Raw genomic sequence first — 23,103 nt, 5'->3', positions numbered from 1 at the left:
TTTTGGTTCCATACATAGCAGACCATGCTGATCTTCAACAGGACTAATTTTATCCCTTACATCCTTTTGCTCTTAATATACCTGTAGAAGCTCTTTGCATTATCCTTCACCTTGACTGCCAAAGCTACCTCATGTCTTGCTTAAGCCCTCCTGCTTTCTTTCTTAAGTATTTTTTACACTTTTTATACTCCTCAAGCACCTTATTTGCTCCCTGTTTCCTATACATGTCATACATCTCTCTTTTCTTCTTTATCAGAGTTCCAATATCCCTTGAGAACCAAGGTTCCTTATTCTTATTCACTTTGCCTTTAATCCTGATAGGAACATACAAACTCTGCACTCTCAATTTCTCCTTTGAAGCCCTCCCACTTACCAATCACATCCTTACCAGAGAACAACCTGTCCCAATCCACGCTTTTTAGATCCTTTCTCATATCTTCAAATTTGGCCTTTTTCCAGTTTAGAACCTCAACCTGAGAACCAGATCTATCTTATCCATGATCTAGTTGAAACTAATGGTGCTAGGACCACTGGAACCAAAGTGTTCCCCTACACACACTTCCATCACCTGCCCTAAATCGTTTCCTAATAGGAGATCTGATATTGCATCTTCTCGGTAGTAATATATGGTGCCTCCATATATTGATTTAGAAAACTTTCCTGAACACATTTTACAAACTCTAACCCATCTAGACCCTTAACAGTATAGGAGTCCCAATCAATATGTGGAAAATTAAAATCCCCTACTATCACAACTTTTTGTTTCCTGCAGTTGTCTGCTATCTCTCTGCAGATTTGCTCCTCCAATTCTCCCTGACTATTGGGTGATCTATAATACAACCCCATTAATGTGGTCATACCTTTCCTGTTTCTCAACTCCACACATATGGCCTCAGTAGACAAGCCCTCTGATCTATTCTGCCTGAGCACTGTTGTAACATTTTCCCTGACTAGCAATGCCACCACCCCCCCACCCTTCAACCCTCTGCCTCTATCACGTCTGAAACATCGGAACCCTGGAACATTAAGCTGCCAGTCCTGCCCTCCTACAGCCAAGTTTCACTAATGGCTATAATGTCGTAATTCCATGTATCAATCCGCGCCCTCAGCTCGTCAGCCTTCCCACAATACTCCTTGCATTGAAATAGAGACACCTAAGAAGATTATTACCACCATACACAACCCTTCTATTTGTGACTTTGCATGAACCTTTAACATCATTTATTTTCACCCCCGCTCCACTATCTGCTCTGGCACTTTGGTTCCCATCCCCCTGCAAATCTAGTATAAACCCTCCCCAATAGCACTAACAAACCTCCCTGCTTGTAGTTCAGGTGTAATCCGTCTCTCTTGTACATGTCCCACCTGTCCCGGAAGAGGTCCTAATGATGATGAAATCTGAAACCCTGCTCCCTACACCAGTTCCTCAGCCATGGTTCATCCTCCAGAGCAACCTATCCTTACCCTCACTGGCACATGGCACAGATAGCAATCCTGAGATTACCAACCTCGAGGTCCTGCTTTTTAACTTCCTACCAAGCTCTCTATACTCACTCTTCGAGACCTCCTCACTCTTTCTTCCTACGTCATTGGTACCAATGTGTACCATAACATCTGGCTGATTACCCTCCTACTTCAGAATGCTGTGCACGTGATCAGAGACATCCCTGACCCTGGCACCCGGGAGGCAACAAACCATCCGGGAGTCTCTGTCACGACCACAGACCCTCCTGTCTGTACCTCTAACTATCGAGTCACCTATCACTACCACTCTCCTCTTCTTCCCCCCTCTCTTCTGCACTGCAGAAGCAGACTCAGTGCCAGAGATCCAGCTGCCACAGCTTGTCCCTGGTAATTCATTCCCCCCCAACAGTATCCAAATTGGTATATTGTTGTTGAGGGGAATGGCCACAGGGGAACCCTGCTCCGCCTACCCTTTCCCCTTCCCTCGCCTAACGGTACCTGCTCCTTTGGCGTAACTATCTCCCTTAAACTACCATCTATAAACTCCTCATTCTCCCGAATGTTCCGAACGTCATCCAGCTCCTGCTCCAGTTCCCTAACGTGGTTGTTAGGAGCTGTAGTTAGATGCACTTCTAGCAGTGTAAAAAAAAAAGTGTGAGTTTAGTGTATTCCGTGCCACTGTATCATGACACTAACACACTTCTCAGTTTAGTTTTCACAAATTTATGTGTCACCATCTAACCAGTGGACGTTGTTGGGTGTGCTTTCGAGGGCCTCCATACACTGAGAAGGTGGGTAGGTGGGTAGTAATTTCAGGACTGCTGCCTGTGCCATGCCACAGTGAGGGTGGAAACAGGACGATTTGGCAGATAAATGTGTGGCTGAGAAGCTGGTGCAGGGAGCCGGGCTTCAGGTTCTTGGATAATTGGGATCTCTTCTGGGGGAGAAATGATCTGTTCAAAAATGACGCATTGTACCTGAACGCGAGGAGGACCAATATTCTCACGAGCAGCTTTGTTAGAGCTGTTGGGGAGGGTTTAAATGAACTTGGCGAGGGGTGGGAACCGGAGTGAAGGGACTCAGGATAGGACGGATGGTAAAAAAGTAAAGATAGCGTGCAGTCAGATTGTCAGGAAGGGCAGGCAGGAGGTGGGACTTAGTTGCAGCCAACAGGCTGAGTATCGAATCAGAAGAGATGCAGAATCAGAAAGGATAGCAATTATGGTACTCAAGGTGTTGTATCTAAATCACATAGTATAAGAGATAAGGTGGATGATCTTGTTGCACTATTACAGATTGCCAGGTATGATGTTGTGGCCATCACTGAATCATGGTTGATAGATAGTTGTAGTTGGGAGCTGAATGTCCAAGGTTACCCGTTATATCAGAGGGATAGGAAGGTAGGCAGAGGGGGTGGTGTGGCTCTACTGGTAAACAATGACATCAAATCAGTAGAAAGGTGTGACATATGATCGGAAGATGTTGAATCCTTGTGGGTTGAGTTAAGAAACTGCAAGGGTAAAAGGACATTGATGGCGGTTATATACAGGCCTCCCAACAGTGGCTGGGAGGTGGACCACAGGTTACAATAGGTAATAGAAAAGGCCAGTCAAAAGGGCAATGTTATGGTGGTCATGGGAGATTTTAACACGCAGGTCGATTGGGAAAATTAGGTTGGTAATGGATCTCAAGAGAGTGAGTTTCTCGAATGCATAAGAGTTGGCTTTTCAGAGCAGTTTGTTGATGAGCCTACAAGGGGATCAGCTATACTGGATTGGGTGTTATATACTGAACAGGAGGCAATTAGGGAGCTTAAGGTAAAAGAAACTTTAGGAACCGGTGATCACAATATGATTGAGTTCCTCTTGAAATCTGATAGAGAGAAAGTAAAGTCTGATGCAGCATTATTTCAGTGGAGTAAGGGAAATTACAGTGGTATGAGAGAGGAGTTGGCCAAAGTAAATTGGAAGGAGCTGCTGGCAGGGATGTCAGCAGAGCAGCAATGGTGTGTGTTTCTGGGGGAAATGAGGAAGGTACAAGACATATGTATTCCAAAAATGAAGAAATAATCACATGGTAAAGTAGAAAAACCATGGCTGACAAGGGAAGTCAAAGCTATTGTAAAAGCAAAAGAAAGGGCATACAACAAAGCAAAAATTAGTGGGAAGATAGAGGACTGGGAAATTCTTAAAAACCCACAGAGAGCAACTAAAAAATCATTAGATGAATGATTTATAGATGAAATATAAAAGCAAACTAGCCAATATTATTATTAAAGTGTACAGTAAAAGTTTTTAAAGTCTGTTAAAAATAAAAGAGAAGTGAGAGTGGATATAGGACCGCTAGAATATGAGGCAGGAGAAATAATAATGGGGGACAAGGAGATGACTGATAAACTAAATGAGTATTTTGCATCAGTCTTCACTCTGGAACACACTGTCAGTATGCCTGTTGTTGTAGTGTGTGAAGGAAGACAAGTGGATGCAGTTACTGTTACAAGAGAGAAGGTGCTCAAAAAGCTGAAAGACTTGAAGGTACGTAAGTCACCCAGAGCAGATGAACTGCTCCCTAGGGTTCCAAAAGTGTTAGAGATTGTCGTGGCAATAGAAATGATCTTTCACATTTAAAGATGTCTTGTAGGGCATTGTGTATCCCCCCCAATAGTTCTTGATAACAGGGCAGTCCCAAAAAATATGATAATGATTTGCATTTTGATTTCCACAATTTCTCCAGCAAACAAGGAGGTTACTATCATAATGGGATTACTGAGAGGGTGTAAGGCCTTAGAGAGTAAGACCATATATTTTGGATATATACCTCAAGAATGGTTGAAAAGAGATAAATGTTTAATGAATATACTGTTGGTGGCTGGTAAAAAGACTCTTACCAGGAAATGGTTATCACAGGAGAGCCCAACTTTAAATGCATGGATGGAAATTACAATGGACATTTACAAAATGGAAAAGATAACAGCATCTGTTAATCATAAGCTGGAACAATTTGATTCATACTGGGAAAATTATTTAACTACGTAATGCCTCATAGGCCTGATTTTATTCTCACAAATCAATGAATATGTTGTAAAAAAAGATCACTCTCTACTTGTACATAGTTTTTTCCTTTTTCTTGTTTTTTCTTTCCGCCCTTTTCTATAAGTGTATACCTCAGATAAATACTTTGTGGAGATTTGTGATATATATGATTATATGATATATATGTACAATGTCTGAAATACATCTTATGGAAATGTTTGTTTGATGATGAACTTCAATAAAAAAATAAATTACAAAAAAAAAGAAATGATCTTTCAAAAATCATTGGACTCTGGCATGGTGCTGGAATATTGCGAATGTTACTCTACTCTTTAAGAAAGGCAGCGGAAAGAAAATTAAAGACCAGTTATCCTGACCTCAGTGGTTGGGAAGATGTTGGAGTCAATTGTTAAGAATGAGGTGATGGAATAGTTGGTGACACAGGACAAGATAGTACTAAGTCAGCATGGTTTGCTTCAGGAAAAATCCTGCCTGATGAATCTAGAGAAACTCACACACCTACAGCAGGCGAATGAAAGGCTTATCATAGGAGGGACGTTTGATGGCTCTAGGACTGTACTCGCTGGAATTCAGAACGATGAGTGGGGATCTCATTGAAACCTTTCAAATACTGAAAAGCCTAGACAGAGTAGATGTGGAAAGGATGTTTCCAATGGTGGGAGAGTCCAGGGCACGAGGGCATAGCCTCATGATAGAGGGGAGCCCTTTCGGAACAGAGATGCGGAGAAATTTCTTTAGCCAAAGGGGTGGTGTATTTGTGGAATTTGTTGCACATGCAGCTGTGGAGGCCGGGTCGTCGGGTGTATTTAGGGCAAAGATTAATAGGTTTTTGATTGGACATGGCATCAAAGGTTATGGGGAAAGGCCGGGAACTGGGGTTGAAGAGGAGATTAAAAACAACAGGATCAGCCATGATTGAATGGTGGAGCAGACTCAATGGGCCAGATGGCCTAATTCTGCTCCTAAGTCTTATGGTCTTACAGTCTTTGGATTGCCATTGAATATATCCCAGAAATGTACAGAGTTTGATTCTGTTTTCTACTTTGATACCCAGACCAGAGCTGTGAAAGGAGTAGCAGACTACACTGTGCACAAAAACGCCTTTTGCCAATACAAATGCTTTGAAGGATGGTATCAACCTTCCCAGAAGGCATTGCATAAATCGCCAGCCCTGAACTTGAGGATCAGAGCAAAGTCTGTTATTGCAACCGCATGGGCTGGGACTGGATTTAGATAACAATGTGTAATATTGATATCACTGATGACTCTCCAAATCTCATTAATTCTACTTATGCCCTTCCTTCTAAAATGGGATCTTTGGCGTGAACCAACAGGGCCACCATTGAATTGAATGTTGACCCCAGGAAGGGGAAGCCAAGGGAATATACTCCAGCCGTCATCGAGTGTCAGCAGTGAACAGCTTCAAGTTCCTGGGTGTCAAAGTGTCAGCATCTCATACCATCTAAACGGCCCAAATTATGAGGGCAAATGCAAGCAGGCTTCTTCCATTGAAGTTGGGTGAGACTACAACTAGAAGTCATGGGTTAAGGGTGAAAGGTGAAAAGTTTAAGGGAAACTTCGGGGAAACTTCTTCACTCAGGAGTGTGAGGCTGTGGAACAAGCCCCAGTGCAAGTAATGCACACGAGCTCGATTTCAACGTTTAAGCGAAGTCTGTTAGGTACATGGATGGTAGGGGTATGGAGGGCCACGGTCTCGGTGAGGTGAATGGGAGCAGGGTGTTTAAGTGTTTCGGCACGGACTAGATGGACCGAAAGGCCTCTTTCTGCCTGTACTTTTCGATGACTAAGTGATGGGGAAGAGGGCGTCAATCACGCCACACCTGTCAATCACGGGCAGGTGCAGGTGCAGCCTGTGCGATGTATTGTTCGCTCAGAGGAGCAAGATGAGTGGCGGCGAAGGCAGCGGCAGCGGAAAACGGCGGTCCCGCAGCTCTGGCAGAGAGGACGCGGGCTGTGGGAGATCAAAGCGCAAAGCTTTGCCGTCCAATTATCTAGAATGGGACGTGGACGATGTCTGCAGATTCCTGCGGGAACAAGGCTTGGGAGAGTTCGAGAAGTTGTTCAGAGGCAAGTATGGAATCAGAGAAACGTCCAAAACCTTTCCTCCTGCGCTCATTTGATCAGTGACACACGAGATTCTGCAGATACTGGAAATCCAGAGCATCAGACACCAAATGCTGCTGTGACTCAGTAGGTCAGCAGCATCTGTAAATTGGAATAAACAGTCGACGTTTCGATGGGGCAGGGGAGAAGGAGTACAAGATGGCAGGTAGTAGGTGAGACCAGGTGAGGGGGAAGGTGGGCGGGTGGAGGAGTGGGAGATGAAGTAAGAGGCTGGGAGGCGGTGATGGGGGAAGAGGTAAAGAGTGAAAAAGAAGGAATGTGATTGGAGAGGACAGTGGACCATGGGAAAAAGGGAAAGAGGAGGGGAACGGGGGAGTTGATGGGCAGGTGAGCAGGAGAGAAGAGATGAAAGGTGAACGAGATTGGGGAATGGAGAAGGGATAAAGGGCGAGGATGGGAAATTATCCGAAGTTAGAGAAATCGATGTTCATGCCAACCTAGAAAGTATTTTAGAAGAATAGAGATCCCCTGTCAATTAGGAGCATCAGGGAGACAAGACCTTTGAATATAATTTGACAGAGAAACTTAAGGTTTCCATAAGTAAATTCCCAATCCTAGTATCAGCGTTCCCGAACTCGGCAGAAAAGCAGGCACCATTCCTCTGTCAGTGATGCCGAATTAGCATCCATTCGGTATGTCATTGTTATTACATGCGTCCGGTCGATGTTATTGTTTTTCTGAGGACGACTGAGTAAGCAATGACTTGTGCACCCACAGCGACTGCGGGATGAACAAGCTTCTGCCTGCCTCGCTGGGGAACACCTGCCTTACAACTTTGATACCGAGAAATGGAGTTGATGAAGGAACATGTGGTGTTTACTGTGCATCCCAGTCTTTCCCTACGGATTTCCTCAGAACAGTTCAGCTACCCGCCAAGCACAGGAAGAGTGGCGGCATCTCCAAGATCAGCTCCGTTTCTTGGTATTGAACAAGTAGGGCTAGTGTTCCCCAGGGACACAGACAGAAAATCATAAACACCAGAGATGGTGCTGATGCTGGAAATCCAGAAAGACACAAACAAACTGCTGGAGAAACTCGGCAGGTCAGGTACCATCTGTGGAAATGGATAAACAATTGATGTTTCGGACCGAGGCCCCTCTTCACGGCTGCAAAGGGAGGAGGAAGCCGCCAGCAAGAGGGCAAAGAGGGACAGTTCAGAAGGTGATAGGTGAAGCCAGGTGAGTGGAATAGGCAGGTCTGCTCGGCAAGCAGTCGTTCCGGGTACACGTGTAATTTCTTCCCGAAGCTGTCTGAAAAAACTGAACTTGTGTTGTATTAGTAACATACCGAATGTACTCAGTTTGCTGTGAACTGCGTGTTCGGCGTCACTGGGAGGGAGACGGTGCGTGCTTTGCTGCCGGGTTTGGGTACGGAGATGTTAGGGTTGCGAATTTTGTTGACAGAAAGCTTAAATTCTGCTCCGTGTGTTCCGTGCTGCTCCGGATCGATGGGGTGCTGGTAGTCACCGTGTAGGCTTTGTGGTCCGAGAGAAGGAATGATTCTCACTGAATTCTGCTTTTGCTTCTCTGTATACACTCAACAGATGAAAACATATCCGGCGCTACCCTGGCACACCTAACGATGAATAAATTGAAAAGCATGGGCGTGAGGTAAGCTTAACCCGAGTCAGTGAGGGGAGTGGTAGTAGGCGGGACTGAAATGACAGGAGGAGTGAGGCATCGGAACAGAGGCAGCCATGACTATTTCTCTTGGGTGTGGGGCACCGGGTAGAAAGAAGGAGTCCTCATCTCTGTTTGTCTCCACTCGAATGTTCACGGGTCTCAAATTCACTGATCCACCTGTCGAATGGTGAAGGGCCTTGATAGAATGGATGTGGTGAGGCTGTTTCCTGTGGTGGGAGAGTCGACAACGAGAGGACGCAGCCTCAGAAAAGAGGGACGTCCTTTGAGAACGGAGATTAGGAATTTGTTCAGCCACAGAGTGGCAAATCTGTGGAATTAGTTGCAACAGACAGCTGTAGAGGCCAAGTCTTTATAAGACCATGAGATATAGGAGCAAAGTAGGCCATTTGGCCCATCGAGTCTGCTCCACCATTCAATCATGGGCTGATCCAATTCTTCCGATCATCCCCACTCCCCTGCCCTTTGATGCCCTGGCTAACCAAGAACCTATCTATCTCTGTCTTAAATGCACCCAATGACTTGACCTCCACATCTGCTCATGGCAAAAATATTCCACAGATTTACCACCCTCTGACTAAAGAAATTTCTCTGCATCTCTGTTCTAAATGGACATGCTTTAATCCTGAATTCATGCCCTCTTGTCCTAGACTTCCCTACCATGGGAAATAACTTTGCCATATCTAATCTGATCAAGCCTTTTAACATTCAGAACGTTTCTGTGAGATCCCCCCCCCCCCCATTCTCCTCAACTCCAGGGAATACAGCCCAAGAGCTGCCAGACCTTCCTCATACAGTAACCCTTTCATTCCTGGAATCATTCTCGTGAATCTTTTCTGAACCCTCTCCAATGTCAGTATATACTTTCTAAAATAAGTAGCACAAAACTGCACACAATACTCCCAAGTGTGGTCTCACAATTTCCTTATAGAGCCTGAACATCATGTCCCTGCTCTTATATTCTAAACATCAAAAAATGAATGCCAACATTGCATTCACCTTCTTCACCACTGACTCAGCCTGGAGGTTAACCTTTAGGGTATCGAGCACAAGGACTCCCAAGTCCCTCTGCATCTCTGTATTTTGAATTCTCTTTCCATCTAAATAACTGCCTGCCCATCTATTTCTTCCACCAAAGTGCATGACCATAAACTTTCCAACATTGTATTTCATTTGCCACTTCTTTGCCTATTCCCCTAAACTATCTAAGTCTCTCTGCAGGCTCTCTGTTTAGAAACATAGAAAACCTATAGCACAGTACAGGCCCTTCGGCCCACATTGCTGTGCTGAACATGTACTTACTTTAGAAATTACCAAGGTTACCCATGGCCCTCTATTTTTCTAAGCTCTATGTTTCATCAACACTACCCACTCCTCCACCAATCTTTGTATCATCGGCAAATTTAGCCACAGATCCATTAATCCCATTGTCCAGATCATTGACATACATTGTAAAAAGCAGTGGTCCCAACACCAACCCCTGTGGAACTTCACTGGTAACCGGCAGCCTTTATACCCACTTCCTGTTTTCTGCCGATCAGTCAATGCTCCACCCATACAGTAACTTCCCTGTAATTCCATGGGCTCTTATCTTGCTAAGCAGCCTCATGTGCGGCACCTTGTCAAAGGTCTTCCATCAATCCAAGTACACCACATCTACTGCATCTTCTTTGTCTACCCTGCTTGTAATTCCCTCAAAATACTGCAGTCGGTTGGACAAGAAGGATTTTCCTTTCAGGAAACCATGCTGGCTTTGGCCTATCTTACCATGTGCCTCCAGGTACACTGTAATCTCAACCCTAACAATCTATTCCAATAACTTCCCAACCGCTGATGTCAGGCTAACAGGTCTGTAGTTTCCTTTCTGCTGCCTCCCACCCTTCTTAAATAGTGGAGTAACATTTGCAATTTTCCAGTCGTCTGGTACAATGCCAGAATCTATTTATTCTTGAAAGAGCATCGTTAATGCCTCCACAATCTCTCCAACTACTTCCTTCAGAACCCGAGGGTGCATTCCATCGGGTCCAGGAGATTTGTCCACCCTCAGAACATTAAGCTTCCCGAGCATCTTCTCAGTCGTAATTTTCACTGCACAAACTTCACTTCCCTGGCACTCTTGAACGTCTCCCACTGTGAAGACTGATGCAAAATAGCATTCAGTGTCAAGGTCCCAGCTGTCCTTCCCATTTATTCCTCATGTTCTCCAAGTTCCCTTTTCCCCGTATTTCACCTGCTCCCCTGTCTATCTCTTTCTTTGTGTGTGTGTATGTTGGCACGGTGGGCGTGGCGTTCCTTTTGTTCTCCCAGGCTTCCTGATTGCGGCACACCTGAATCTCATCTAACCTGCAGCATAAATACCCCGGCTTTCCATCTGCTTATCGCCAGGTCATTGCTTCAGCCAGTGTCGTAGTTCACGTTCTAGGCCACTTAGGATAGTGTATTCTAACTTTTGTTTCCGGGCTGTTGTTTGCCTGTGTTAACTCTGTCTCTCTGTGTTAACAGGAGTATTGCATGCTGCCTGCCTTCCCGTTCATCCTCCTGCCTGCCGTTCTCCTCCAGCCACGTTCACACCTTTGTCTGCATCCCTGCTCTGCCTCGTCCCGCTGCCCGCCTACACTCTCCGCTGGCTCAGTGGTTAAACACCGCACTCTCACCGCAGCGACCCGTGTTCGATCCCTGGTCAAGTCTCACTCACTCCGCTTCTTTCCTCTGCCTAATCCTCACTCCCCTGACTGCAACCATCAATGAACACTCTTCAGATTACTCTACCTCCATGTCAGTGTCCTGCACTTGGGTTTGTTCGTTGTTCGCAACAGATTGATCTGGCCTACGTGGACCCAGCGGACACAAACACCATCCAACAAGCCCTCAAAATTCAGTCCCTCTGCCATCTCTGCGTCTCATACGTTATCTCCAGCATTATTTTCTATTGATCCTATATCTACTCTCAACTCTCTTTTAACCTTTATATACTTTAAAAAGCTTTCAGTATCTTCTTTGATACTAGTCACCAGCTTCCTTTCATAATTCATCTTTTCCTTCCTAATGGCCTTTTTAGTTTACTTCTTCAAGTTTTTAAAAGCTTCCCAATCCTCTATCTTCCCACTAGCTTTGGCTTCCTTGTATGCCCACTCCTTTGCTTTTACTTTGGCTCTGACTTCACTTGTCAGCCACAGAAGTGTCCCTCTTCCATTCAAAAATTTCTTCTTATTTTGAATATAGCTGTCTTTCACCTCCCTCATTTTTCACAAAAAATCCAGCCATTGCTGCTCTGCTGTCCTTCCTGCTAGTATCCCTTTCCAGTCGATTTTGGCCAGTTCCCCTCCCATGCCATTGTAATTTCTTTTATTCCACTGAGATACCGACACATTGGAATTTAGTCTCTCCTTTTCAAATTGCAAAGTGAACTGGAACATACTGTAATCACTTCTTCCTACCGGTTCCTTAACCTTAAGCTCCCTTATCACCTCCGGATCATTGCACAACACCCAATCCAGCACAGCCGATCCCCTAATGGGCTCAGCAACAAGCTGTTCAAAAAATCCATCCCTTAGACATTCTACAAATTCTCCCCCGCGGTCCAGTACTGGCCTAGTTTTCCCTATTTACTTTCATGTTAAAGGCACCAACGATTATCATGACATTGCCTTTCTGACACACCTTTTCTACTTCCTGCTGTAATTTGTAATCCACATCTTGACTGCTGTTTGAAGGCCTGTATACAACTACCATTAGGATCCTTTTACCCTTGCCATTTCTTAACTCAACCCATAGAGACTCTACACCTTCTGATCCTATGTCATCCATTTCTAATTATTTAATATTATTTCTTATACACAGGGCCACACCAACCCCTCTGTCTACTAACCTATCTTTCTGATACATCGTATATCCTTGGACATTCAGCTCCCAGTGGCAGCCATCCTTTAGCCAAATTTCAGAGATGGCCACAACGTCATACTTGCCAATCTGTAGCCGAATTTCAAGATTGTCCATTTTATTTCTTATGCTGCGTGCATTCCAAATATAACACTTTAGGACAAGTATTTGTTGCTTTCTGTTTTAACTGCACCACGCCCCTATTGCCCTGTATCTCACCCACAGGCTGTGATTATGCTTCATCTCTTGCCTGTCCTTTCTATCATCTCTGTTGCATGCTATCTTTGATTTATTTCTGTTTTCCCCTTCCTCAGTCCTATCACTCCGGTTCCCACCCCCCCCCCCCCCCGGTCAAATTAGTTTTAACCCTCCCTAACGGCTCTATTAAACCTGTCTGCTAGGATATTGGACCCCTTGCGGTTCAGGTGTAACCCTTCCTTCTTGTACAGGATGTACCTCCCCCAGAAGGAGCCCCAACAGTCCAGGAACCCAAAGCCCTGCTCCCTACACCAGTCTCTCAGCCACGCATTAATATGACTGATTATGTAATTCTTGCGCTCGTTAGCACGTGGCACAGGCAGCAATCCTGAGATTACTACCCTGGAGGTCCTGCTTTTCAGCTTCCTATCCATCTCCCTGAATCCCCTCTTCAGGACTTCATCCCTTTTTTCTATTTATGTCATTGGTACCAATGTATATTTAAGACAGAGGTTGACAGATTCTTGATTGGTTACAGCATGAAAGGGTATGGGGAGAAGGTAGGAGATTGGGGCTGAGAGGAAAATTGGATCAGCATGATGAAATGGAAGAGCAGACCCAATGGGCTGAATGGCCTATTTCTGCCCCTATATCTTATGGTCCTATGGTTAATGACTTGGCCTCCAAGTGGCAATGCAGTTTACACAGTCAGCACACTCTGGTTAAAGAAATCCCTGTTCCAAATGGATGTCCCTCTATTCTGAGGCTGTTTCCTCTGGTCCTAGACTCCCCCAACTCTAGGAAATATCCTCTCCACATCTACTTTATCTAGGCTTTTCAATATTTGATATGTTTCAATGTGATTCCCTTTCATTCATCTAATCTCCAGTGAGTACAAACCCAGAGCCATTAGGTGCTGCTCAGACTTTAACTGGACTTTTTTTTCTCCCTCAGAATCATTCTTGTGAGCTTCCTCTGAATGCTCTCCAATGCCAGCACATATTTTCTTTGATAAGGGACCCAAAACCACTCACAATACTGTAGGTGAGGTGTCACCAATGTCTTACAAAGCCCAAGCATTACATCCTTACTTTTATGAACTAGGCACCTTGAAATGAATGCTAACATTGTATTTGCCTTCTTCACCACTGACTCAACCTGCAAATTAACCTTTAGAGAATCCTGCATGAGGACTCCCAGGTCCCTTTGCACCTCAGGTTTCTGAATTTTCTCTCCATTTCAAAAATAATCTACACTTTTATTTCTTCTATCAAAGTACACAACCATACCTTCCAACACTGTATTCCATCTGCAACTTCTTTGCCCATTCTCCTAATCTGTCTGAGTCCTTCTGTAGCCAATCTGCTTCCTCAAAACTACCTGCCCTTCCACCTATTTTCATATTGTCCACAAACTTGGCCACAAAATCATCAATTCCGTCATCCAAATCATTGACATATAATGCAAAAAGAGGTGGCCCCAACACAGACTCCTGTGGAAGAGCACTAGTCACTGGCAGTCAACCAGAAAAGGTTCTTCCTTGAAACAGCAGCTTTCCTCTAATGCCATGGCCTCGTAACTTGTTAAGCAACCTCATAGTCAAAGGCCTTCTGAAAAATCCAAGTAGACAACATCTATCAATTCTCTTTGTCTATCCTGCTTGTTATTTCTTCAAAGAACTCTAACATGTTTGTCAGGCAAGATTTTCCCTTGAGGAAACCATGCTGACTATGGCCTATTTTCTCATGTGCCTCCAAATTCCCTGAAACCATGTCCTTAACCACTCTCTCCAACATTTTAATAACCATTGAGGTCAGATTAATTGGTCTGTAATTCCCTTTGTTTGTCTCTGTCCCTTTACATTTGTCCCTTTACATCTGTCAGTTTACATGTGTAACCAGCGAGGAGGCACTACATGAGGCTTGCTGTTGGAGAGGCTATGTACTAGCAGGGAGAGCCTTAAGCATTCATCTCTCCTGTTCAACAGACTGCCAACGGGGGAAGCCGAAAGTCAGAGCAACAAGCACTATGCACTACACTACCATGTTAGACGCATCACAACAGCCATTTCTCTGAATACTTGTCCATCAAAGCCATCAATTCTGTCATTGAAATCATGGACATATAACATCAAAAAACAAGTGGTCCTTACATCGACCACTGAGGAACACCACTAGTCAGCATCAGCCAACCGGAAAAGGACACCTCTATTGTCTCCTGCCACTCAGTCAGTTCTGCCAGTGTGCTCAGTGATGCTAGTTTCATGCCATTGGTGGTTTCCAACAGCTGCCCCAAGCCCAGCTCTGTGTTTTTCGTTGTGCTGTTCACCAAATTGTCGACGCTCAACATCCCAGAATTCTGCATGATGAAGAAAGCATTTTTCTGATCTCTGACTACTAATTTTATCATGAGATCCTGTAGTTGCTAGAAATCCAGAGTAGAGCACAAAAAAAGTGAGAGGAACCCAGCAGGTTGGATGAGACCCTGATGAAGGGTTTTGGCCCAAAATGTCGACTCTATTACTTTCCATAGAGTTGAGTTCCTTAGACTGTTAATGTTCAGTCCGGCATTCACAGACGCTATTGCCATGGATTTGTGCAATCTCCACAACTCCACATAACACCAGTAATCAGGATCAAACCTGGGTCATCAGGGCTGTGAGACAGTGCTCCACCAGCTTGCCACCCTGCAGCTATTCCAGATAGATATTGTATGGGGTTTACTTCACCGTGTTCGTAACCAAGCAGTATATAGATAGTTTGTTAGTTAAACCCATCACCCAATACTGGAGCATAGACTGCCAACAATAGCGGCCTAGGGTCCTCTGTTCTGGGCCAGCTGAGAGGTGGTTCTAGATGACAGAAGGTCGATTGGCCCTGTGGCTTTCAGAGATTTTCCACAGCACAACTTCATTTGACTTTAAGTCGAAGATCCTTCCTCGCCCAGGAATGATGTCCTTGGAGTTTTTGTTGGTATTGCTGTAGCTCTGGGTTTTTAATGGATGTGGTGTTTAGCCCCATGTCCAGTCCTCCTCCTTTTGCAGCTGGGCTTGGGACCATTTACGGAGGAGTTACTACATGGATGGCTGGGAATTAATATTGGATGTTGTATGGACATATTTTGCTGTGTATCAAAGTTCCCTCATTACCATGGAGATGACTGCTGTGATTGCTGTTCTATTTTCCATCTAGCCTACTGGGAGATCCAAGAAAACTTTACAACTTCATCACTGACCTCTTGGAGAGGTTTATTGAGATAAAGGTAAGATAATAGCTCTGGCAGGGGCACGAAAGCGTCACTGGGCTTCTGTTAATTATCACTCTGTTTCAGTCACAGTGTTGAGATTTGAAGCAGGTTAGAAGCTGGTTGAAGTTGATGGATGTCTGGGGATGAATAAGGGGCTGATAAGCCGCATTATCCAGTGAAAAGTGAACTGTCAGCTAAAGCAGAGGTTCACTACTCCAGAGGGAATACAGTGTGGGTAGGTGACTTGAATGGGGCCTTCATAAATGAATAGCACTAACAAACCTCCCTACAAGGATATTGGTCTCCCTGTAGTTCAGGTGTAACCCGTCCCTCTTGTACAGGTCCCTCCTGCCCCAGAAGAGGTCCCAATGATCCTGAAATCTGAAACCCTGCCCCCTACATCAGTTCCTCAGTCACGTGTTCATCCTCCAGAGCATCCTATTCTTACCCTCACTGGTACTTGGCACAGGTAGCAATTCTGAGATTACCACCCTTGAGGTCCTGCTTTTTAACTTCCTAGCATGCTCTCTATACTCACTCTTCAGGAACTCTTCACTCTTTCTTCCTGTGTCATTGGTACCAATGTGTACCATGACATCTGGCTGCTCACCCTCCCATTTCAGAATGCTGTGCACGTGATCAGAGACATCCCTGACCCTGGCACCTGGGAGCCAACAAACCATCCAGGAGTCTCTGTCATGACCACAGAACCTCCTGTCTGTACCTCTAACTATTGAGTCCCCTATCACTACCACTCTCCTCTTCTTCCCCCCTCCCTTCTGCACTGCAGAACCAGACTCAGTGCCATAGATCCGGCTGCTGCAGCTTGTCCCAGGTAAGTCATCACCCCCAACAGTATCCAAACCAGTATACTTGTTGAGGGGAATGGCCATGGGGGAGCCCTGCTCTACCTGCCCTTTCCCCTTCCTTCGCCTGATGGTAACCCAATTACCTGTGTGCTGCTCCTTTGGCGTAACTGCCTCCCTGAAACTACTTTCTATAAACACCTCATTCTCCCGAATGATCCGGAGGTCATCCAACTCTTGCTCCAGTTCCCTAACGTGGTTTGTTCGGAGCTGCAGCTGGATGCACTTCTTGCAGGTGTCATTGTCACTTCCCACATCCAGCAAGAGGAGCATTCGAACATCCTGCCTCACACTCTCTCTAGTCTAAACAAACAAAACAAAACTTACCGGAACCTACCCTCGCCTCTGCCTGTTCACACTGAAGCCTGTTGAGCCAAAGCTGTCCCACTCTGCCTCAGTCCACTCCGACGATGGCTGCTATGATCATGGCCACTGTATATGGCAGTCTTTTTTTGGAAACCTTTGGCTCTCGTATATTATATCGGGTCATTGATAGGATGCAAAACTGGTCTGAGAAGTGGCAGATGGAGTTCATCCCAGACAAGTGTGAAGTGGTTCATTTTGGTAGGTCAAATATGATGGTGGAATATAATATTCATGGTAAGACTCTTGGCAGTGTGGAGAATCAGAGAGATCTTGGGGACCGAGTCCATAGGACACTCAAAGTTGTTGTGCAGGTTGACTCTGTTGTTAAGAAGACAAAGGGTACACTGATCTTCATCAATCGTAGGATTGAGTTTAGGAGCTGGGAGGTAATGTTGCAGCAATATAGGACCCAGGTCAGACCCCACTTGGAGTACTGTGCTCAGTTCTGGTCGCCTCTATGGGCAGGATGTGGAGACCGTAGAAAGGGTGTAGAGGAGATTTACAAGGGTATTGCCTGGAATTGGGAGCACGCCTTAAGAGAATTGGTTGAGTGAACTCATCCTTTTCTCCTTGGAGTGACAGAGAATGAGAGGTGACCTGATAGAGGTGTATCAGATAAAGAGAGACATTGATCGTGTGGATAGTGAAAGGCTTTTTCCCAGGGCTGAAATGGGCCGCACGAGAGGGCACAGCTTTAAGGTGCTTGGAAGTAGGTACAGAGGAGATGTCAGGGGTAAGTTTTTTACACAAAGAGTGGTGAGTGTGTGGAATGGGCTGCCGGCGACAGCGGTGGAGGCGAATACGATAGGGCCTTTTAAGAGACTCCTGGACAGTACACGGAGCTTAGAAAAATAGAGGCCTATGGGTAAGCCTAGGTAGTTCTAAGGTAAGGACATGTTCGGCACAGCTTTGTGGGCCGAAGGGCCTGTATTGTGTTGTAGGTTTTCTATGTTTTTATGTATCCACCTCCACCACCGTCACCGGTAGCCCACTCACCACTCTTTTCTTTTCTTCTTGACTAGATTTACAACAGCCTTCATACACCACAGTTCCTGTACCCTACCATCCTTTCCCTGTCTCATTGGAATGTACCTATGCAGAACTCCACGCAAATATCCCCTGAACATTTGCCACATTTCTTCCAGACATTTCCCTGAGAACATCTGTTCCCAATTTATGCTTCCAAATTCCTGCCTGATAGCCTCATATTTCCCCTTACTCCAATTAAATGCTTTCCTAACTTGTCTGTTCCTATCCCTCTCCAATGCTGTGGTAAAGGAGATAGAATTGTCATCACTATCTCCACAATGCTCTCCCACTGAGAGATCTGACAAAGTCAGAGGAACAGAGACGAATTCTGTGGATTCTGTAGAGATACCCGGATATGTTGCCCCTTGGTGCCGGGGTCAGGGATGTCTCAGATCGGCTCCACGGCATTCTGAGCAGCCAGAAATCTTGGTGCATTTTGGCACCAACAACGTTGGTAGACAAGGTGAGAAGGTCCTACAGAGAGATTTTAGGGAGCCAGGTAGAAAGCCGAGAAACAGGACCTCCAGACTGGTAACTGTGTGGCTGAGGAACTGACGCAGGGGCAGAGATTCAGATTTATGGATCATTGGGATCTCTCCTGGAGAAGGAGCAACCTGTTCAAAAGGGATGGGTTAGATCTGAACCCAAGGGAGACCAATATCCTTGCGAGCAGGTTTGCTCGAGTTCTTCGGGAGCATTTAAATTAATTTGGGAGGGGGATGGGAACCGGAGTGATTGCGCTGAGGATGAGGACATTGGTTACAAACAGAGGCAATGTGTCGACTCCTAGCAAGGAGAGGTTGATGAATCAGATTCAGATCAGAATCAGGTTTATTATCACCAGCATGTGACGTGAAATTTGTTAACTTAGCAGCAGCAGTTCAATGCAATACATAACCTGGGGGGGGGGGGGGGAGAGGAGAGAGAGAGAGAGAGAGAGAGAGAGAGAGAGAGAGAGAGAGAGAGAGAGAGAGAAAATAACGAATAAATAAAACATAATAATAAATAAATAAGTAAATTAATTATGCATATTAAATAATTTTTTTAAATGTACAAAAACAGAAATTCTGTATATTAAAAAAAGTGAGGTAATGTTCAAAGCTTCAATGTCCATTTAGGAATCGGATGGCAGAGGGGAAGAAGCTGTTCCTGAATTGCTGAGTGTGTGCCTTCAGGCTTCTGTACCTCCTCCCTGATGGTAACAGTGAGAAAAGGGCATGCCCTGGGTGCTGGAGGTCCTTAATAATGGACACTGCTTTTCTGAGACACCACTCCCTAGAAATGTCCTGGGTTCTTTGTAGGCTAATGCCCAAGATGGAACTGACTAGATTTACAACCTTCCACAGCTTCTTTCGGTCCTGTGCAGTAGCCCCTCCATACCAGACAGTGATGCAGCCTGTCAGAATGCTCTCCACGGTACAACTATAGAAGTTTTTGAGTGTATTTGTTGATGTGCCAAATCTCTTAAAAGTCCTAAGAAAGTATTGCCACTGTCTTGCCTTCTTTATAACTGCATCGATATGTTGGGACAAGGTTAGATCCTCAGAGATCTTGACACCCAGGTACTTGAAGCTGCTCACTCTCTCCACTTCTGATCCCTCTATGAGGATTGGTATGTGTTCCTTTGTCTTACCTCTCCTGAAGTCCAAAATCAGCTCTTTCGTCTTATTGACGTTGAGTGCCAGATTGTCGCTGCAGCTCCACTCCACAAGTTGGCATATCTCACTCCTGTACACCTTCTCGTCACCACCTGAGATTCTACCAACAATGGGTGTATCGTCCGCAAATTTATAGATGGTATTTGAGCTATGCCTAGACACACAGTCATGTGTATACAGAGAGTAGAGCAGTGGGCTAAGCATACACCCCTGAGGTGTGCCAGTGTTGATCGTCAGCAAGGAGGATATGTTATCACCAATCTGCACAGATTGTGTCTTCCAGTTAGGAAGTCAAGGGTCTAATTGCAGAGGGAGGTACAGAAGCCCAGGTTCTGCAACTTCTCAATCAGGATTGTGGGAATGATGGTATTAAATGCTGAGCTATAGTCGATGAACAGCATCCTGATGCAGGTGTTTGTGTTGTCCAAGTGGTCTAAAACCATGTGGCGAGCCATTGAGATTGCATCTGCCATTGACCTATTGTGGTGATAGGCAAATTGCAATGGGTCCAGGTCCTTGCTGAGGCAGGAGTTCAATCTAGTCATGACCAACCTCTCAAAGTATTTCATCACTGTCGATGTGAGTGCTATCGGGTGATAGTTATTAAAGCAGCCCACATTATTCTTCTTGAGCACTGGTACGATTGTTGTCTTTTTGATGCAAGTGGGAACTTCTGCCCATAGCAGGGAGAGGCTCAGTTGCAGTCAATGGGATGAGTTGTAATGTAAAAGGCTGACATAATCGAAACTGGTGAATACTGGACTGGAAGTGTAATATTTGATGTGCGCAGTATACGGAATAAGGTAGATGAACTTGCAGCGCAGTTACAGATTAGCATGTATGGTGTTGGAGGTATCATTGAATCGTGGCTGAAAGAATCTTACAGCTAGGAGCTTAATGTCCAAGGATACATATTGTGTCAAATGGACAAGCAGGAAGGCAAAGGGGGTGGCAAGGCTCTGTTGGTAAAAAATGAAATCAAATCATGAGAAAGACGTGACATAGGGTCAGAGGGCGGAGAATCATTGTGAATAGATCTAAGGAACTGCAAGAATAAAAAGACCCTGTTGAAATTCATTCACAGACCCTCAACCCATAATAAGGATGTGATCTACAAATTCCAATGGGAAACAGAAAATCCATGCCAGAAGGGAAATATTACAATAGCTATGGGGATTTCAATACGCAGGTAGATTGCAAAAATCAGGTGGGTGTTGAATCCCAAGAGGGGGAATTTCTAGAATGGCTATGAGATGTTATTTTAGAGCAGCTTGCGGTTGAGCCTACTGGGGGATCAGATATTTTGAATTGGGTGTTGTGCAATGAACTGGAAAAGAGCCCCTGGGGCAAGTGATCATAATATGATCAAATTCACCCTGATGTTACAGTGCAGTAAAGGGAATTACAGAGGCATGAGAGAGGAGTTGGCCAAAATTGACTGGAAAAGAACACTGGCAGGGATGATGGCAGAGCAACAATGGCTGGAATTTCTGGAAGCAATTCGGAAGGCAGAGAATATATCCATCCCAAAGAGGAAGAAGTATTCTGAAGGCAGGATGACACCGCTGTAGTGAACGAAAGAAGTCAAAGCCAACATAAAAGGCCAAGTGAGGACATAAAATAGAGCAAACATTAGTGGGAAGTTAAAGCATTGGAAAGCTTTTAAAAACAAACAGTAGGCAACTAAAAATTAATTAAGAAAGAAAAGATGGATTACGGATGTAAGCTAGTCAATAATATTAAAAAGAATATCAAAAGTTTCTTCAGATATATAAAGTGTAAAAGAGAAGCAGGAGTGGATATCGGATCTCTGGAAAATGATGTTGGAGAAGTAGTAACGGAGGACAAGAAGAATGGAAGGAAGTATTTCAAACTTTTTCGGTGCTTTTTAAAGTAAATTTTAAACCTAATCCTTTGACTGCCTTATTTGGTATTGTTGGAAGAAATGATATTATTTTAGAGACACATGATTTGCATATTTTGGCCTTTATTTCTCTTATAGCCAGGAGGGCATTGTTGCTCAAGTGGAAGGATGCCACTCCGCCCACTCATACTCATTGGTTACATGATGTTATGTCTTGCTTAAATTTAGAGAAGATTTGCTGTTCAATTTCTGAACCTAGACAAGATTTTTTAACATTGTGGGGACCTATTTTGAATTACTTTCAAAATCTTTGATTTGCTGTTAAGCACAGATGTTGGTTAATAATATGTTTTACTATATGTTAAGGATTTTTTTCCTTTTTTTTAACCAAACAGCTGTTTTTTTCTGGTAGTGGGTTTAGATTTTTTTGTATAATATAATTATTTCTTTTCAATTTTATGTTTAAACTTAATTTATATGGATATGGGGTAATTACACTTCATCTGTGATTTCAATATACAGTATTGGAATCCATATATTATATCTTATATATTATATATGTTACTGTACCCTGTATTCTTTTATGTAAGAAATTAATAAAAATATTGAAAAAGAAAGGATGAGATCTCAGGGTACCTGGAGGCACATGATACATTTGGCCGTAGTTGGCATGGTTCCCTCAAAGGGAAATCTTGCCTGACATATCTGGTGGAATTCTTTGAAGAAATAACAAGCAAGATAGAGAAAGGAGAATCAGTTGATGTTGTATACTTGGATTTTCAGAAAGCGTTTGACAAGCTGCCACACATGATGCTGCTTAACAGGGGTCTGTGGTATTACAGGAAAGATATCAGCATGGACAACACAGTGGCTGTTTGACAGGAGGCAAAGCATGGGGATAATGAGAGCCCTTTCTGGTTGACTGCCAGTGACTAGTGGTGTTCACGGGGGTCTGTGCTGGAACCATTGCTTTTTATTTTAAGTGTGAATGATTTGGATGATGGAATCGATGGCTTTGTGGTAAAGTTTGCAGATGTTTTGAAGATAGGTGGAGGGCCAGGTAGTTTTGAGGAAGTAGAGAGACTATAGAAGGGATGGACAGATTAAGAGAACTAGCAAAGGAATTGGTATATGGAATACATTGTCGGGAAGTGCATAGTCTTGCACATTGGTAGAAGAAATGAAAGAGTTGACCATTTTCTAAATGAAGAAAAATACAAAAAAATAAAGTGCAAAGGGACTTGGAGTCCTTGTGCAGGAATCCCGAAAGGTTAATTTGCGGGTTAAGTCTGTGGTGAGGAAGTGAAATGTGAAGTTCACATTGATTTCAAGAGGACTAGAATATAAAAGCAAGGATGTTATGTTCAGGCTTTATAAAGCACAGCTGAGGCCTCATTTGGAGTATTGTGAGCTGTTTTGGGCCCCTTTTTTTAGAAAAGATGCACTGAGGTTGGAGTCGGTTCAAAGGAGGTTCATGAAAATGATTCCAGGATTGAATGTCTTGTCATATGATGAGCATTTGATGGCATTGGGCCTCCACTCCTAGAATTTACAAGAATGAAGGGTGATCTAACTGAAACCTATCGAAAGGGGAACGGCTTTGATTAAGTGGATGTGGAAAGGATGATTCCTATGGTGGGTGAGTCTAGGACCAGAAGATACAGCCTGAGAATAGACAGGCATCCTTTTAGAATG

General features: G+C 44.3%; 1 protein-coding gene across 1 annotated transcript in view; it reads left to right on the top strand.

The window, feature by feature from the left end:
- Positions 1 to 8,228: 8,228 nt before the first annotated feature.
- LOC140736207 (deoxynucleoside triphosphate triphosphohydrolase SAMHD1-like) overlaps positions 8,229 to 23,103 on the top strand; it is a 55,129-nt gene continuing 40,254 nt past the window's right edge. The window contains exons 1-2 of the mRNA XM_073062119.1: positions 8,229 to 8,272; positions 15,571 to 15,640. Of these exons, the coding sequence (XP_072918220.1) occupies positions 8,244 to 8,272; positions 15,571 to 15,640 (99 nt within the window). The 5' untranslated portion in view covers positions 8,229 to 8,243. The remainder of the gene's footprint in view (positions 8,273 to 15,570; positions 15,641 to 23,103) is intronic.

The sequence above is a fragment of the Hemitrygon akajei genome, chromosome 11 (assembly GCF_048418815.1).
Source record: "Hemitrygon akajei chromosome 11, sHemAka1.3, whole genome shotgun sequence".
NCBI lineage: Eukaryota > Metazoa > Chordata > Chondrichthyes > Myliobatiformes > Dasyatidae > Hemitrygon > Hemitrygon akajei.
This window is presented reverse-complemented; position numbering and strand designations above follow the sequence as displayed.